Here is a 14,729-nt window from a genome sequence, read left to right as displayed (position 1 = left end):
ATATAACAGTAATTTGGGTTGCAGTACTAAGTTTTTCTTTTTAATGTTGGAAAAGCTATTTTGAAGTTAACTTCTCTAATAGCGAAAAAAAGTTCCTATTATTTGGAAACAGGTTGCTGGATGTGGTTCACAGTGAGAAGCGATTATATCTAGTCTTTGAATATCTTGACTTGGATTTGAAGAAGCACATGGATTCATGTCCTGAATTCTCTAAGGATACCGGTGTTGTAAAAGTGAGTAAGATTAAGATCTATATTCCATTGGAGGTTGCAATTATTGTTATATTTAGCTGCCTGATCTGTTGCATTACTTCTTTATGAAGTTTGCCATGCCTCTGTTTAGCAGTCTTAGTTGAAGAGGAAGGCGATGCACCCTTACACAGTAGTTAAAATATATGATTATCAGAGAATGTAATGTGAGAAAGTATCACCACCTAATAGTAAAAAGTTGTCGGGTTGAGAGGTTTCTTGTTCTTGGTTAATGAAGTAATATCTTCAATTTTGCAGTCGTTTGTGTATCAAATGCTCCGTGGTATTGCTTATTGTCATTCTCGTAGAGTTCTCCACCGAGATCTAAAGCCTCAGAATTTGCTGATAGATCCACGCACCAATGTGTTAAAGCTTGCAGATTTTGGATTGGGTAGAGCATTTGGTATTCCTGTTAGAACTTTTACTCATGAGGTATGTACATGGTTTCAGCTCTATGAAACAAAATTACCAAACCAGCCTGTATTACCATTGTCTCATGTTGTTCCATTTCAAACTCGACCAGAAAGTAGTTACTATGAGCAGAAACTGTTGTCACTTCTGATGCCTCTCTTTAATATCTGGCATCCTGTCTAAATGAACAACCTTTTTCCTGCTTAAGTTTTTTTGTTTGACTGAAGAATAAAATGATTGGATTATCATGTCTGAGTCTCATTGATTTTAAAAACAGATACTCTGTTCATTTATGTTTTCTAGCATATCGTCAACCCTTTTGAGCTTGTTTCTTTTGACTTCCAACAGTAGACTTCATTGTTTCAGGTAGTGACATTATGGTACAGGGCACCAGAAATACTGCTTGGATCAAGGCACTACTCTACTCCGGTTGATGTGTGGTCAGCTGGTTGCATATTTGCCGAGATGGTTAACCAGCAACCCCTTTTTCCTGGTGACTCAGAGATTGATGAACTTTTCAACATTTTCAGGTGTTAACATGCATTGCCAGTCCTTTAGTGAATGCTTTGTTACTTCAAAAAGTGAACATACTCACTATTTATTTTTACTTTTTGTAGGAAGTAATTTTATTATCTCCTTATGCCCTGTCCTCCTTGTCGATCATTCCAATTCCATTTGAAAGAAAGCCATTTTTATTGAATGGTTGTTCATGGATGGGTTGAGTGGCCGATGTTATGACACAGACCAAAATTAGAATAAAAAAAGAGGTTTCGGAGCAATTGGATAACTGAAATAGAAGAGCATAAACGTTAAAGGCTTGTCAGTTCTGAATTCTTCATGCTGAAAGACATACTAGTCAATCAATTACTAATATTTATAATCAACTCTCTCTCTATGGGGTGGTTAGGTTGTGAGAAGGTTTAAAGATTGAGTTTGTAGTACAGTTTATGACTCTTTGCCTCTCTGTTATTAAATCTTTTCCTTATTCATGTCATGATTCCCTACTATTTCTGTATGAAGAGTGGTGGGTACTCCAAATGAGGATACATGGCCTGGAGTGACTTCTTTGCCTGATTATAAATCTACATTTCCAAAATGGCCTCCTAAGGTAATCTAGAGTTTAATTATTTCTCTCCTTTTTTTCACCTTTGGGACAAGTCTGATTCTACTGCCAATATTATCGCATTTCTAAAGAATGCTGAATTCAAGTCCTTCACATTGCAGGATCTGGCAACTGTAGTCCCGAATCTTGATACAGCAGGATTTGATCTCCTTGGTGTAAGTTTGCTTTTCTAAATGATATATACATCTTGTGAGTAATAAAGTTTTCTTGTATTCTGAATGAAACTCCAACCTTTTTGCCTGGTTTTCTCTGAGAAAATCTGGTGAAATAGTTATAGGTACTCACAGCTAGAATATTATAACTATTCTGAATGACGTTTGTGACATTGGTAGGGAAAAGAGATTTGAGTAAATAAATGTTCTCAAGGGAAAGGGAAGTTCCAAATTGCAGTGCTCATTCCTTTATCAAAAATTAAAATAAAAATTGCAGTGCTCATTCATATTCTTGTTTCAGTCACTTTAGCCTAGGTCTTTTTGTTCCCTTCTTCTCTTTGTATTTATTATATTTGGATATCACCTATTGGGGGCTAGGACTGTTTGGTTGCAGTTGCTTATATGCAAATCATTGTGTTTTCTGTTTAGCAGATTATATGAAAGATTTAGTGCCTTTCTGCTTAATATGTGCACAACAAATAGGTGTTAATACAATTATAAGCATAGGGGTTTCAATCTTGTCTTAAAATCCATGGCCTCATTACTTTCAGAAAATGCTCTGCTTGGACCCCAGCAAGAGAATCACTGCCAGGAGTGCCCTTGAACATGAGTATTTCAAGGATATTGGCTGTGTTCCATGACTCTTTGCATCTTCATCAACAATGTGAACACAAATTTGGTATGTTAACTACTGGGTGATCTTAACACAGCATTCATAGATATCTCTTGTTCCAGCTTCTCCATCACAATATGTGTTAATAGTTTTGTTTCTATCTTAGGTTCATTAGAATTCATACTTCTGCAAGGACTTACTGAATTACTGGTCATGATTGGATTGCTGTGCGTTTCAAATTTTTTGCGTAGCTTGATACTGGAATTGAAGAACGAGATGATGATTCGCATGGTCAGTTATACATGATTACTATTCCTGGAGGAATGCAGGCTACAGTTCAGGTTTACCAAGTTATGAAATTTTTTTCTTGGTCTGACAATAGAGAGACTGACCTCTCAATATTCAGGACTCTCCAAGAACTTCTGCTATTTTGATAGGAAAATCGTGGAAGGCAAAACTAGTTGATCAGAGCAATTAGCTCGTGCTATTTTGTTCCCCATGAATTGTAATTAGATGATTGTGTGTCTTATCTCTTCATCTCTATTTTTCCTTTCGTTTATAAACTTGGAAGTTGGAACTAAAACTAAACATAAGAATTAGTGTATTTTCTGCCGAGAGTCTGTCAGAACCGCCTCTGTACCCTGAAAAGGTAGGGTTAAAATCTGCGTACATCTTACCCTTCCCGGATCCCACTTGTGCAACTATAGTAGTATGGTATTGTTGTAAATATGAAAATTGAAATTGATTTAAATTGCCATTTTCATAGGTTTAACTAAGAGAAACATGTTTACACCAACTCAATTGATGCAAACATGTGTTTTTCATACCAACAATTATCACTTGACCTTGGTTAAGTGACATTTATTCTTTAGTTTTCAACTGCTAAGGTTTAATTGTTTGATTTGATGTAAACACTGAATGTGGCTGGACAAGTATTTACGACACTGTCATGGAGGCCTTTGGGTGTCAATTTTTATTTATTTTTCTGGAAATAGAAGACAAAAAGAGCTGTTCTATTGGAAACATGAACTTTGCATTAATAAGCTTTGACAGGTTTTATACAACAGAATGGCAAATACATTTTTTCAATGCCATATAGTTGTTATTATTTCAAGATAAGAATATTGTATATATGCTGCAATATCCAATTATCCTTTATTGGATATATGTATCAGCTACTTGAAGGAAGGTCATGATGATGGGCTTGTTCACATCGAATCTGATGCTTGCTTTCAACATCAGTGAAGCTATCTTTCCATCTACAGAGTTCAAATGGTAAAAAAGAAGCCATAAACATCACATACTACATATATAGAAACAAATTCAAGATTTGAAAATATTATTTGCAAAATACCACTGGATTCATCAAGTGGGTGCTATATGATTTCTCGTTTTGGTAAATTGAATTGTTATAACCTAGTTGTCGTTTCAAAAAAATAAAAAGTATGTATTACCTTCTTTTTTTTTTTTCAAATTTTCTTTTACCGGTCTATTAGTGGAGTGTTGATTAAAAGACACTAAGTTGTTGCACTAATAACTTGCTAGCACTAGCACACTAGGGCTTTTCAGCCTTGAGCCTCCAAATGCGACATTTAAAAGAGATAAAAGGTAGTTTAGGTGTTTGTTTTTTTTAAAAAAAAATTAAGGCAGTTAGATATGTTTATTGAGGTGAATTATTTCTAAATGATATAGATAATATGGATTAGAGATTGTACTACTGACCTTTTTATAACAATATTTTATAATGGTCTAGTCTTTTTTGAACCAACTTTTCACGTTGTATTATATCATATGTTCTCTATAGTAGCATTTTCGTTGTAGCAACTAGAAAACATTTGAACAAACAATGTTGTTACGGAGAGATTGACTTTATATGTTTTAGAGAGTTGGAGAGAGAGACCTGAAAGTAAGTCTCAAGCATAGTCTTTAGAGTAGCATACTCTTGCTTCACTTCTTGGAAAGTGTTTCTGCACCTGCAAAATTGCTCATACATGAAAAATTGAACATTTAATTTTCAAATATCCATTGGTTTAGAGAAGAAGACAATTACCCCTCTATATTTTTTGCATTACAGTATTCCTGAAACTGAGAACATTGTCTTTTTAATCTTCTGGCACCAATGCTGCCAACAAAAGTTCTAATATTAATATTGTAATTCATGCCGTAAATATTGTTTCTTTCACGTTGTTTATCTTATTATCTTGTTGTTGTTACTGCTTCATTTTCTTCTATTCTTGAGTCGGGGATTTATTAGAAACAACCTTTCTATCCTCACAGTATAAAAATAAGGTTTGTGTTTTACTCAACCCTCACCAAACCCTATCCATGAGAGTATATTCATTATGTTGTGGTTGTTGTTGGATGCAGTAAAGAGAAATACACTTTTTCTGGAGGAATAATAGTGTTTTAGAGTTGGAAATACCTGATTTTAGACACTTGGACCAATGAGATTATATCTTTGTATTGTGAAGTCATTATTTTTATTACTGTAATAAAACAATTAAAATGTTTGGGTTTTTTTTGGGGGCGGGGGGGGAGGGGGAGGGGGAATGTCTAGAAAAAATCTGAAAGGCATATGAGGATAAAGAAATTTAATTATTCAACCTACTCAATAATTAGCTTTATCATTATTCACTTTTGTAGTCAAACTATATTCAAGGAGATTTCCAAATGTGGACCCAAATAGATTCATTATGAGTACTTTTCTATCTCTTTTTTGTTGTTCTTTGAAAAGGTGACTCAAAATGTTAGTACAATATATATATATATATATATATATATATGAATATCTTTATAATGCCGTCTATCGAAAACCTTCTTTTATCTTTCCAAGTTAAAAGTAAGGTCGCATACACTCGATCTTTCTCAAATTTCACTCATAAAATTGCATTGGGTATGCTATTGTTATTGCTATTGTATAGTGTAATTTAACATGTTATAACATGTTACTTATCACTTATTTCAGATTATTAATCAATATTACTAAATAATGTGTAATTACGTTTTAGGTTATATGATCATGTAAATATTTTTTGCATCGTCAATAGATGTGCTCTTGTGAAGTTGGAGATGATACCTTGAGCTGCTACCCTTGAATTGGTACATCATATTATCCAGTCTAGCAAAATCATAGGGTCCATTTTCCCTGAAACAATATTAAATTTATCAAGTATTAATTAAATTTTTCTAATTGCATGATGTATACATTTGTAAATCATGTAGAGAAATGATTTAGCGGAAGAAATGGGGTATATATATTGTGTGAGAAAATGAGTTTTTTGTTATTTTTTATATGATGTTATATTGGTATTATATAAGGTGAGTTCCTAACATGTCTCGTATATATTTGTTTATATATATGACAATTTTATACATGTGGTAGGTGAATAACTTTTGTAGAAAAAATATTATTTTTTGTGGCGATTGTCATCCCAATGATATATAAGGGGGTGACTATACTTGATAGAATGTTGAATTAATACTGTTTATGATATTCATATATAATTTTGTAACAAAAAAAAAACTTAATTCTTACAATGCAAGTTCAATATTTCGAACATATCTAGCTGAATCTGTGTAATACAACTTGACAACTTCTTCAACAAAGTTAGGGTTTGCATCATCTTGCAATTCTTCAAGATGAATAAATTGTTCATCAAGGTATCCCTGCACAAAATAATCAAACATTATTTCTAGGAATGCGCATTACACCTTACGCGAATTTCATATTAGAATGAGAGAAGAAAGTTAGGGATCTGAGTTCAGAATCAGTTGTTGAGGCGTCTTTTGAGTTAAAATTTAGGGATAAATCTATGTGGGCCTAAGGCCAAAGTAGACAATACTTTAATAGTTGGACCAAAATCGTTATAGATGGTATCAAAGTAGGACTCTTCCTTACTCCTTAGTACAGTAGTGGAGCAAATTCAACGAGGACATTGACTCTCTAGGGGAGTGTGTATGTGATGTTTATGAAGGATGGCAAACCTCTAAAGTGGTGCATATTACCCCTTAGGCGAATCTCACTTTGAAATGGACAAGATGTGAATGAAAAAAAAAAGTTAGGGACCTTATACGAATGTCTTTTGACTTAAAACCAAAAAACGAATCAATGTCAGTCTAGAACCAAAACAGATAATACTTTAACAATTGGATTTCCTATAGAATAATTTGTGAATTTTCTATTTTAAGAGATATATATAATTATTACATGTGACCAAATAAATTTAATAAAAATATGACCTGATCCAAGAGGCTTCTCTTCATGTAAGCAGCTTGGCGTTTCTTTTGGTTCTCCATTTTTTTTAACTTAACAGGGAATGAAAAATTGAATATTGTAAACAAATATAATTTCTTTGAAAAATACAAAGGGTTTACTATTTCTAGAGGCTAGAATTGTCTGTATATATAGGGGGAAAGTGAGTAAATTCAAAGAAGAAAAAAGATAGACAAAATGGTCCAAATCACAAGAACTTTTTTCTTTCTTTTCTTGGACCAAAATTCCTACTATTACTTTACTAAAATCAAACAACAACAACATAATCCGAGTTAAAGTGGGATATGCAAATGATAAAATGTACGTATGCGGATTTTATCTTTACCTCATGGAGATGCAAACGAAAGTGAGGTACAACAAGAGATTGTTTTCAATAAATCTTCGACTGAACTCATTGTTAGTTGCACTCTCTATTTGTCTGTAACCAAGTTCGGAAACCTTCTCAATTTTTTTTGTACTATGTCATCGCCAACAATCAACTCTTATTCCTCGGTGATATATCATATATGCCACAATTAAAGTCTTCGTTATTACAATTTGAAGTAACTACATAATCTTAACTACATAATCTTAACTTCAACAATAGTTAGTTTTAATGTCTTTTAAACAATTGAACATCATTTTGGCTCGTTGATACTTTAAGAATTTTTACTAGACTATTTAGAGTAATAAACTTCTTGGGCCGTCTTTGGAGTTAGAGTTCTCTCATTTTTTAAGTGAGTCGTCCTTGTTAATTAGGGAGCGTTTTGTTGGGTTATGAAGGTGATTAGGGCGTCATGCAGAAGTTTACAATTTGCAAATCATATAGTTGATAAATCAGATAACAAAAACTTATACTAAAAATCAAAATATTATTATATCAAATTAAAACTAATATAAAGAAAAACATTGAAACATTAGAGAGAATAAATCTCCCCATAAACAAAAGTCTTAAACGACTACATTGTGGATGTTATTGTTTTTGTGTTAGAAGAAACAAACATATATTTATAGAGTTCTAAAACCTTTTCTTATTAGAAAAAGAGTCATAAAATGAGAGAATAAACCAAATATAAAATAATATTATATTTTCCTTTCAAGAAAAGTAAAAACATTTATGGTAATGTTTTGTTTTTTCCTTAAGGAAAAATAAATCTTAAATTATGGTAAGAAAATCAGGGCAAAACCCTAACACGTTTTACCCGTTAATGTGGTACTTTTGGCGTGAATTCGGATTAATTGGATTTCAATGGACTCACTTAAACAAAATCCTAGGTCCATCACTGCGTAACAAAGCTAGTCAAATGTTCTCTCTCTTTCATGTAGGAGAGCAGGACTCTAGCTTGGAATATTTTATCTGTTCTGATCCCTTTTTTTTTTTTACTTCCTGCATCTCAATTTATGTGATATAATTTGACTGGGCAATAAATATGATAAATATGAGAAGACTTTGCAGTGTTTCAAAACTATCCTTAAAAGAGTACACCTAACACCTTTGTTGATTTTTTGCCAAATAAGTAGAGTTGAACATAAGTAAAATGTTGGATAGAGTCATTAACTTTTTGTCAAATAAAATAATGAGGCATTTTTTTTAAACAAACTAAAAAGGAAAAAGTATCATATAAATTGAGACAATGAAATAATATTTATATAAGAGCTTATTTCGCTCTTGAATATTTCAAATTTATTTTTAAATGCTTTTAATTTTTTAAGCCAACGATATATATGAAACAACCCCTTTATATGTTTGTGTACATTATGTCATCCTCAAACCTCATTTATGGAATCACACTGAATATGACGGGTTTTTTTTTGTTTAAAAAGCTTAGTTCTCAATATTTTCAAACTTCCATTTTCTAGTCTTCCTCTTTATACACCTTCACATATTCTGTGATTTAGACAAGAAGTAATGGGACATCAAAAACAAGTTGACGAATCTTTTTCCAGTAAACGAATAAAAATAATTTTATCTAATATCAACAAAATTATTTGAAGGAAATTAAAAAAATAAAGAAAAAGTATAGGCGAATATTTTTGGAATGATTGATAAGGTGTGGCCACACAAATAATATATGTCAACCATGACGTCATATGAGTTTTAATATGAATATTCAATTTATATGTATCTTTGTTTGTATTCATCAATTAATAATTATGTTTGTGTGTTTTTTGAATTTCTTGATATTCCTTTAATTTTTAGGTGTTTTTTTTGTGTGTGTGTTGAATAAGTTAATATTTGTCTAAGTATTATTATTATCTATCTTCTTTAAAAAAAATCTTTCAATTATAAGTTAAGTATCCCTCTTTTAGGGAAAATTAGCTAACTAGTCAAAATTTCTAACATAATTATTAAAAATATCTACACTTTAAAATAATTATTTAAAATGTCAATATGTCAATATTTTAGCAAATAATGTGTATCCATCATATTCTCTCTCATATTTTTTCAATTTAATTTTTATCTCTCTCATATATAGCAAATTATATGTTTATAATTATCCTCTTAAAATAAATCCTATTTTCACTCCCCTTCAACCACAATTTTCACTCTCCTTCAACTCCACTTTCTCTTATTCATTATTTTTATTCCCCTCTCTCTGTCCAGATTTATTTATTTTTCAAATTGAAAAAGAATTATACAAAAGATATGCATCAAATTATCATTTGATTTGATCAGATAACTTCTTATTGGGTTTATATTTATTATGTATGTGGTCCTGTTTAATTTTTTTGATTTATTAGATACTGATTCTTGACTCATTTTCCATAAATAGAATATATTACATCTTTAAGTATCCAAATTTAGCTTACTAAATTGGGATGAGTCTCATATGCAAAAATATTTTGATGAAAATTCTTAGAAGAAATATTTTACTCAAAATTTTATTTTGATATTATTAATATTATTTTATAAACTATTTATTACATGATTCAACATACACATGTAATAGATATTTTGGAGAAATCAGTATAATATAATGAAGAACAGGGAGTCATTTCACATTGAATGTAATAACGTTTATTAATTTGATCCATTATAAAAAAAGAGAAAGTTTTTATTTCTGAAATTCATGTTTAAATTTGAAAAATCATCAATAATAATCAGTAAGACGGAAGAGTTTGAAATATATTTATAATAAAATGATTTTGCATCTCATTTATTCCTTTAAAATGCTTTTGCATAGTTTTTTTTTTTGTACTAATAATTAGTACTGTACTTGAATACAAGAATAGAGTTATTAGCATGCCAACTAAAAGTCCAAAATATGAGAAAAAAACATGACATGCCCTTTATTATATTCTTCTTCCACCAAATTGAAGGAGATGGTAAAAAAAAACAAATTTATGGAACCCTTTGACCAGCTCTCACTATCTTCTAGTCTGGCAAATTATATATACTAGATACAAAAGTCCGGACAAGTCCAGGCCTAATATTATTTTATTTATTTTAATTTTATTGTTAATTATTTTTATAATATTTTAAATGTACTTTTAAAATAATATATGTGACACATGTGATATTTTGAGAGTTCTAATTTGTAAACAGTCACAATAAACCTAAAAATAACTAAATTATCCTCGAACTCAAATTTTATTTTCGGAAAGCACACACGTCAACCGAGACTGAGACGTATATGCTTATTCCCTCTTATATATCAGTAGTATATATATTTATATATTGTATATGCTGGGGATAAGGAATACATCTCAGGATATATGCGATCCTCTTTTGGGTATATATCTTCTATATACGCCTCACAATAATGAAGTACTAATAAGAAGAAATATATATTGCTAATTAAGAATTTTCAAGAATTGATATATATTTATTAGAATTGGTATAGTTATAATAGGTGTAGAAACATTTTTTTACTATATATTTTATTGTTTACTTTAATCTAAAGTTGTTTCGTTGTTAGATAAATATTATATAATGTATATAGGTCAAAATTTACTTTTATACATATTATATATATTAAATCTTGAATGTTCTAAGTGAGATTTTTGGTTTTATAACTATCCAAAAATATTTAATCGTGAACTTAACATATTATACAATATCTTGAAATTATTGTAATTTTTTTTTTAATAAACTTCAAAATTTTGAGTCTATCTTTATCTCGATATATATACATACCTAAAACCACTTTAGAAAATTGTTTGTTTACTTATGATGAGTGCCTAACAACAAGAAGTTGTTGTCTAATAGATAATCTACCTACTAGTAGATATATACCGGAATTGAGTCAATTTTTTCACTAAATAAGATTAAAATATGAAAAATTAAATGTATGAAAAAAGTTAAATGAAATTCAACATCTACTATATATATACGTAAAAAATTAATCATACATAATTAAACAGTTTAATTTTCTATCGAAAAAGATTTAAATGAACCCTCTCGACGTTACCTAGCTCTGCCCTGAAATATATCATAGGCATATTAATAATAAAGCTATTGTTTTGGTTTATTCCATTGCAATTGTATGGGATTGCAAAAGGCAAAACAACTTTTTGCATATGCTGCGAAATGGCGCCACGGCCACGCACATCTATTTCTTTGTGGGCACGCGGAGGTGTCTGATTATAACACAACGCGCTACTTTAAGTAGCCGTACAATCTGATTTGCAACACTTTTAAGTATATTTTGGATATGATATGTTTTTTTTAAAAAATTTTGCTATATAAAATTCACACTTTAACACATGAGATTTTTTAACGAGTAGATACTTCTCTAAGAACATAATCTATTTCTAGTTAAATACATCACAAGATGTTTTTTCATATTTTGTGCATTCAGTTCTAACTATTTCTAAGCATCTAATTTGGATAACAACAACACTACCTTCTAGTCCGGGTATGCAGTGTACAGTCACAGGCTACTGCTCTAGAATCGTGAACATATAAAATTTAAATCTTGGCATAGTTCTATTTTTGTGCAAAGGGGACATATCGTACTAACATCATATTGATCTAAATTTAGTACTTTTAATACAAAACATAAGTTGGGCTCTAAGAAATCAGACATGCAATGTTTTAACTCAATGGTCATCATCAAAGGATTTGACACAATGTATACAACTTCTTCTTTAATTAGATATCTCAATTTTGAGTTTTTGGTATGAAAAAATTCTTGACAAGGAGCATTACTTCCAAATAGGGCATATCTGATTGAAATTCAAATTAATCGAACTCTAATATGATTATTAAACACCGAATAAAAAATTAAAAAAATTTAAATATCGTGTCATTTGTCTTACCATGTTTGTATATTCGTCTATAATATTGAAAAATCAATTAAAGAAGAAAGATGTAAAGGGAAATATGGATCGTCCATAAGTTATCTTTAAAGGTTCACAGATATATACCATTTGGCTTTCATCCTCATCATCAATTAGAGAATCCTATTGCTTAGTGGATACACGCTATTGATGGGTGGGTTTTTTATGGATAATATACATTGTATAATCGACCACCAAAATAATAGACGGAATTTCTATTGCACAAGACATTATTTCCTTAAAAATTTCATACAAAGCAGGATAAACCCCACTAGAAAGAAAAAAAAAGCATGTCTTTTTCTGAAGGAATAAAAAGAATCATGTTTTAATTGTAGATGTTGGATCTTTTGAATTTATTTGTGTACTTGGTTCGCTCTAAATTTCTTTCATTGAAAATTTTGATTCTCCCAATGTCACAAAGGTCCAAACATCAAGTTAATGAAAAAGAGTTGAAGATGTTGATTCCAAAAATATTTGAGTTGATCGATTGATAGAGTAGCATATATTAAAATCAAATATAAAGATCACTACTAAAAAAGTGCCAAAAAACAATGGACAGAAAAGCGACGCCATTTGCCACACTATCCGTCGCTTTTTAATAAAAATATATTTTTAAAAAATTATTTTATAAAAAGCGAAAGACGGCATCTCTTAGTCTGTCGCTTTTTTTCGCGAATTTTTGCGCTAAATATATATATAATTAATAATTATTTATTTAATATATATAGAAACGTCGTTCGTCGCTTTTTAATAAAAATAATTATTTATAAATTAAATAATAACCACGCTATCCGTCATTTTAAATTTATTTTGTTTTATTAATTAGTTTTTTTACAAAGCGACGGATGACATCTCTTAGTCCGTTGCTTTTTGGTCAAAATATCTAGTCAAACATTTTTAAAAAGCGACGGACAGCGTCTCTTAGTCCGTCGCTTTTTAGTCAAAATTTTGGTCAAATATTTTTAAAAAAGCGACGGACAAACAGACACTGTCCGTCACTTTTTTAAAATTATGTTGAACCAAAAAGCGGGTTTTCCCCCCATTTTCCCATCTCTCTAAAATCAAATTTGTTGCGCCACCGCTGCCACTGCCCCACGCCGCCGTCACCCTTCTCTCCTTGAGCATTAGTCCCATCGCTGCCTTGCCTAGTCGGCGCCGCCACCCGTCGTCCCCACGGCCTCTTTTCCTTAGCTTGTTAAGGTTAGGGCTTAATTTTAGTTTTTTTCAATTCTAGTAATATTTGATTTGTTATAAACTAGTATATTGTTTTAGTTTGATGAATTGTGTTATTCATTTGTTAATTTGTATATTTGATTATTGTTAGTTAGGTAGAGAATTGGAGATTTTTTATTTTAGGGATTTCTTCTAAATTGGGGTTTTTTTTTTTTTTTAATATGATTGTGAATTGAGTATTAGAAGATAGAACTAACAAATAATTAGAAGTTAGATTAGTTGCATTTTCCAACTTTGAAATTCTTGAATTTAGTATGTTTGATGGTTGAAGTTAGAAAAACATTGAATTGTATATGAAAGTTAGATTACTTTGAAGTTAGAAAAATATTGGATAGTATCTGAATGCTGAAATTAGATTAGTTGAATTTTTCAACTTAGAAGTTCTTGAATTTCGTAAGTTAGAAAAATTGGGGATTTTTAAATATGATTGTAAATTAAGTATTAGAAGTTAGAACTAACAAATAATTAGAAGCTAGAAGTTAGAGATTAGTTGAATTTTTCAATTTTTCATTGTAATTGTGCTTATATGTATTATATTGTTGTGAAAATTGGGTTACTTAAACTATATTCTTGAACTTAGAAATTCTTGAACTTGGAAATTCTTGAACTTAGAAATTCTAGAAATTAGATGTGAACTTGAATTTTTGTAGGATTTTAGAACTTTAATTAGGTTGTGAACTTTAGAAATCTTGAATTATTGTAGGATTTTAGAACTTTATAAGATTGTAAGCGTTAACAATCTTGAATTATTGTAGGATTTTAGAACTTTAGGTTGTGAACTTTAGAAATCTTGAATTATTGTAGGATTTTAGAACTTAACGTTGTGAACTTTAGAGAATTTAAATTTTTTGTAGGATTTTAGAACTTTATAAGATTGAGAACGTTAGAAATCTTGAATTATTGTAGGATTTTAGAACTTTAAATTGTGAACTTTAGAGAACTTGAATTTTTGTAGGATTTTAGAACTTTAAGTTATGAATTTTAGAAAACTTGAATTTTTGTAGGATTTTAGAACTTTAAGTTGTGAACTTTAGAGAACTTGAATTATTGTGGGATTTTAGAACTTTAGGTTGTGAACTTTAGAAATCTTGAGTTATTTTAGGATTTTAGAACTTTAGGTTGTGAACTTTAGAAATCTTGAATTATTGTGGGATTTTAGAACTTTAAGTTGTGAACTTTAGAAATTTTGAATTATTGTAGGATTTTAAATTTTAGGTTGTGAACTTTAGAAATCTTGATTTATAGAATTTCTGAACTAATTATTAGGTTGAACTTTAGAAATCTTGATAAAATATAGTCTTTATGAACTATTTGTAATTTTGAAACGAATTTTGAAAGACTTTATAAGTCTTTAAATTGTGATTTAAATATTTTTAAATGTTAATTTAAGTTTGTTGTTTTATATTTTGTGTAG

The 14,729-nt window shown here is 30.1% G+C and overlaps 2 protein-coding genes across 4 annotated transcripts in view; one reads left to right on the top strand and one right to left on the bottom strand.

The window, feature by feature from the left end:
* The window catches only part of LOC125844293 (cell division control protein 2 homolog A-like), a 9,349-nt gene extending 6,174 nt beyond the window's left edge, over positions 1–3,175 (top strand). For 2 of the 3 annotated variants that reach the window (XM_049523578.1, XM_049523576.1), the window contains exons 4-10: positions 113–233; positions 507–680; positions 1,026–1,189; positions 1,680–1,767; positions 1,884–1,937; positions 2,486–2,613; positions 2,714–3,175. In XM_049523578.1, coding sequence (XP_049379535.1) covers positions 113–233; positions 507–680; positions 1,026–1,189; positions 1,680–1,767; positions 1,884–1,937; positions 2,486–2,575 — 691 coding nt within the window. In that variant the 3' untranslated portion in view covers positions 2,576–2,613; positions 2,714–3,175. The remainder of the gene's footprint in view (positions 1–112; positions 234–506; positions 681–1,025; positions 1,190–1,679; positions 1,768–1,883; positions 1,938–2,485; positions 2,614–2,713) is intronic. The other variant, XM_049523577.1, reaches the window with a different exon arrangement.
* A 326-nt stretch (positions 3,176–3,501) lies between these two features.
* LOC125844680 (histidine-containing phosphotransfer protein 4-like) lies at positions 3,502–6,912 on the bottom strand. Its single transcript, XM_049523998.1, has 6 exons — positions 6,787–6,912; positions 6,083–6,213; positions 5,624–5,692; positions 4,598–4,669; positions 4,448–4,520; positions 3,502–3,806 (listed from the first exon to the last, which is right to left on the bottom strand). The coding sequence occupies exons 1-6, from the start codon at positions 6,841–6,843 to the stop codon at positions 3,795–3,797; spliced, it is 414 nt and encodes a 137-aa protein (XP_049379955.1). The 5' UTR covers positions 6,844–6,912; the 3' UTR covers positions 3,502–3,794.
* Between the last annotated feature and the right edge of the window lie 7,817 nt (positions 6,913–14,729).

The sequence above is a fragment of the Solanum stenotomum genome, chromosome 11 (assembly GCF_019186545.1).
Source record: "Solanum stenotomum isolate F172 chromosome 11, ASM1918654v1, whole genome shotgun sequence".
Classification (NCBI taxonomy): domain Eukaryota; kingdom Viridiplantae; phylum Streptophyta; class Magnoliopsida; order Solanales; family Solanaceae; genus Solanum; species Solanum stenotomum.
Note: the sequence above shows the minus strand (reverse complement) of the source record. Positions and strands in the feature narration are given on the sequence as shown.

Excerpts from the sequence above, each read along its gene's own strand:
- LOC125844680 (XM_049523998.1), bottom strand. The coding sequence starts at position 6,843 with ATGGAGAACCAAAAGAAACGCCAAGCTGCTTACATGAAGAGAAGCCTC. Across the intron at positions 6,214-6,786 it reads AGAGAAGCCTCTTGGATCAG|GGATACCTTGATGAACAATT; the intron begins GTCATATTTTTA and ends TATTTTGTGCAG. Across the intron at positions 4,670-5,623 it reads TTCAAGGGTAGCAGCTCAAG|CATTGGTGCCAGAAGATTAA; the intron begins GTATCATCTCCA and ends TTTTGTTGGCAG.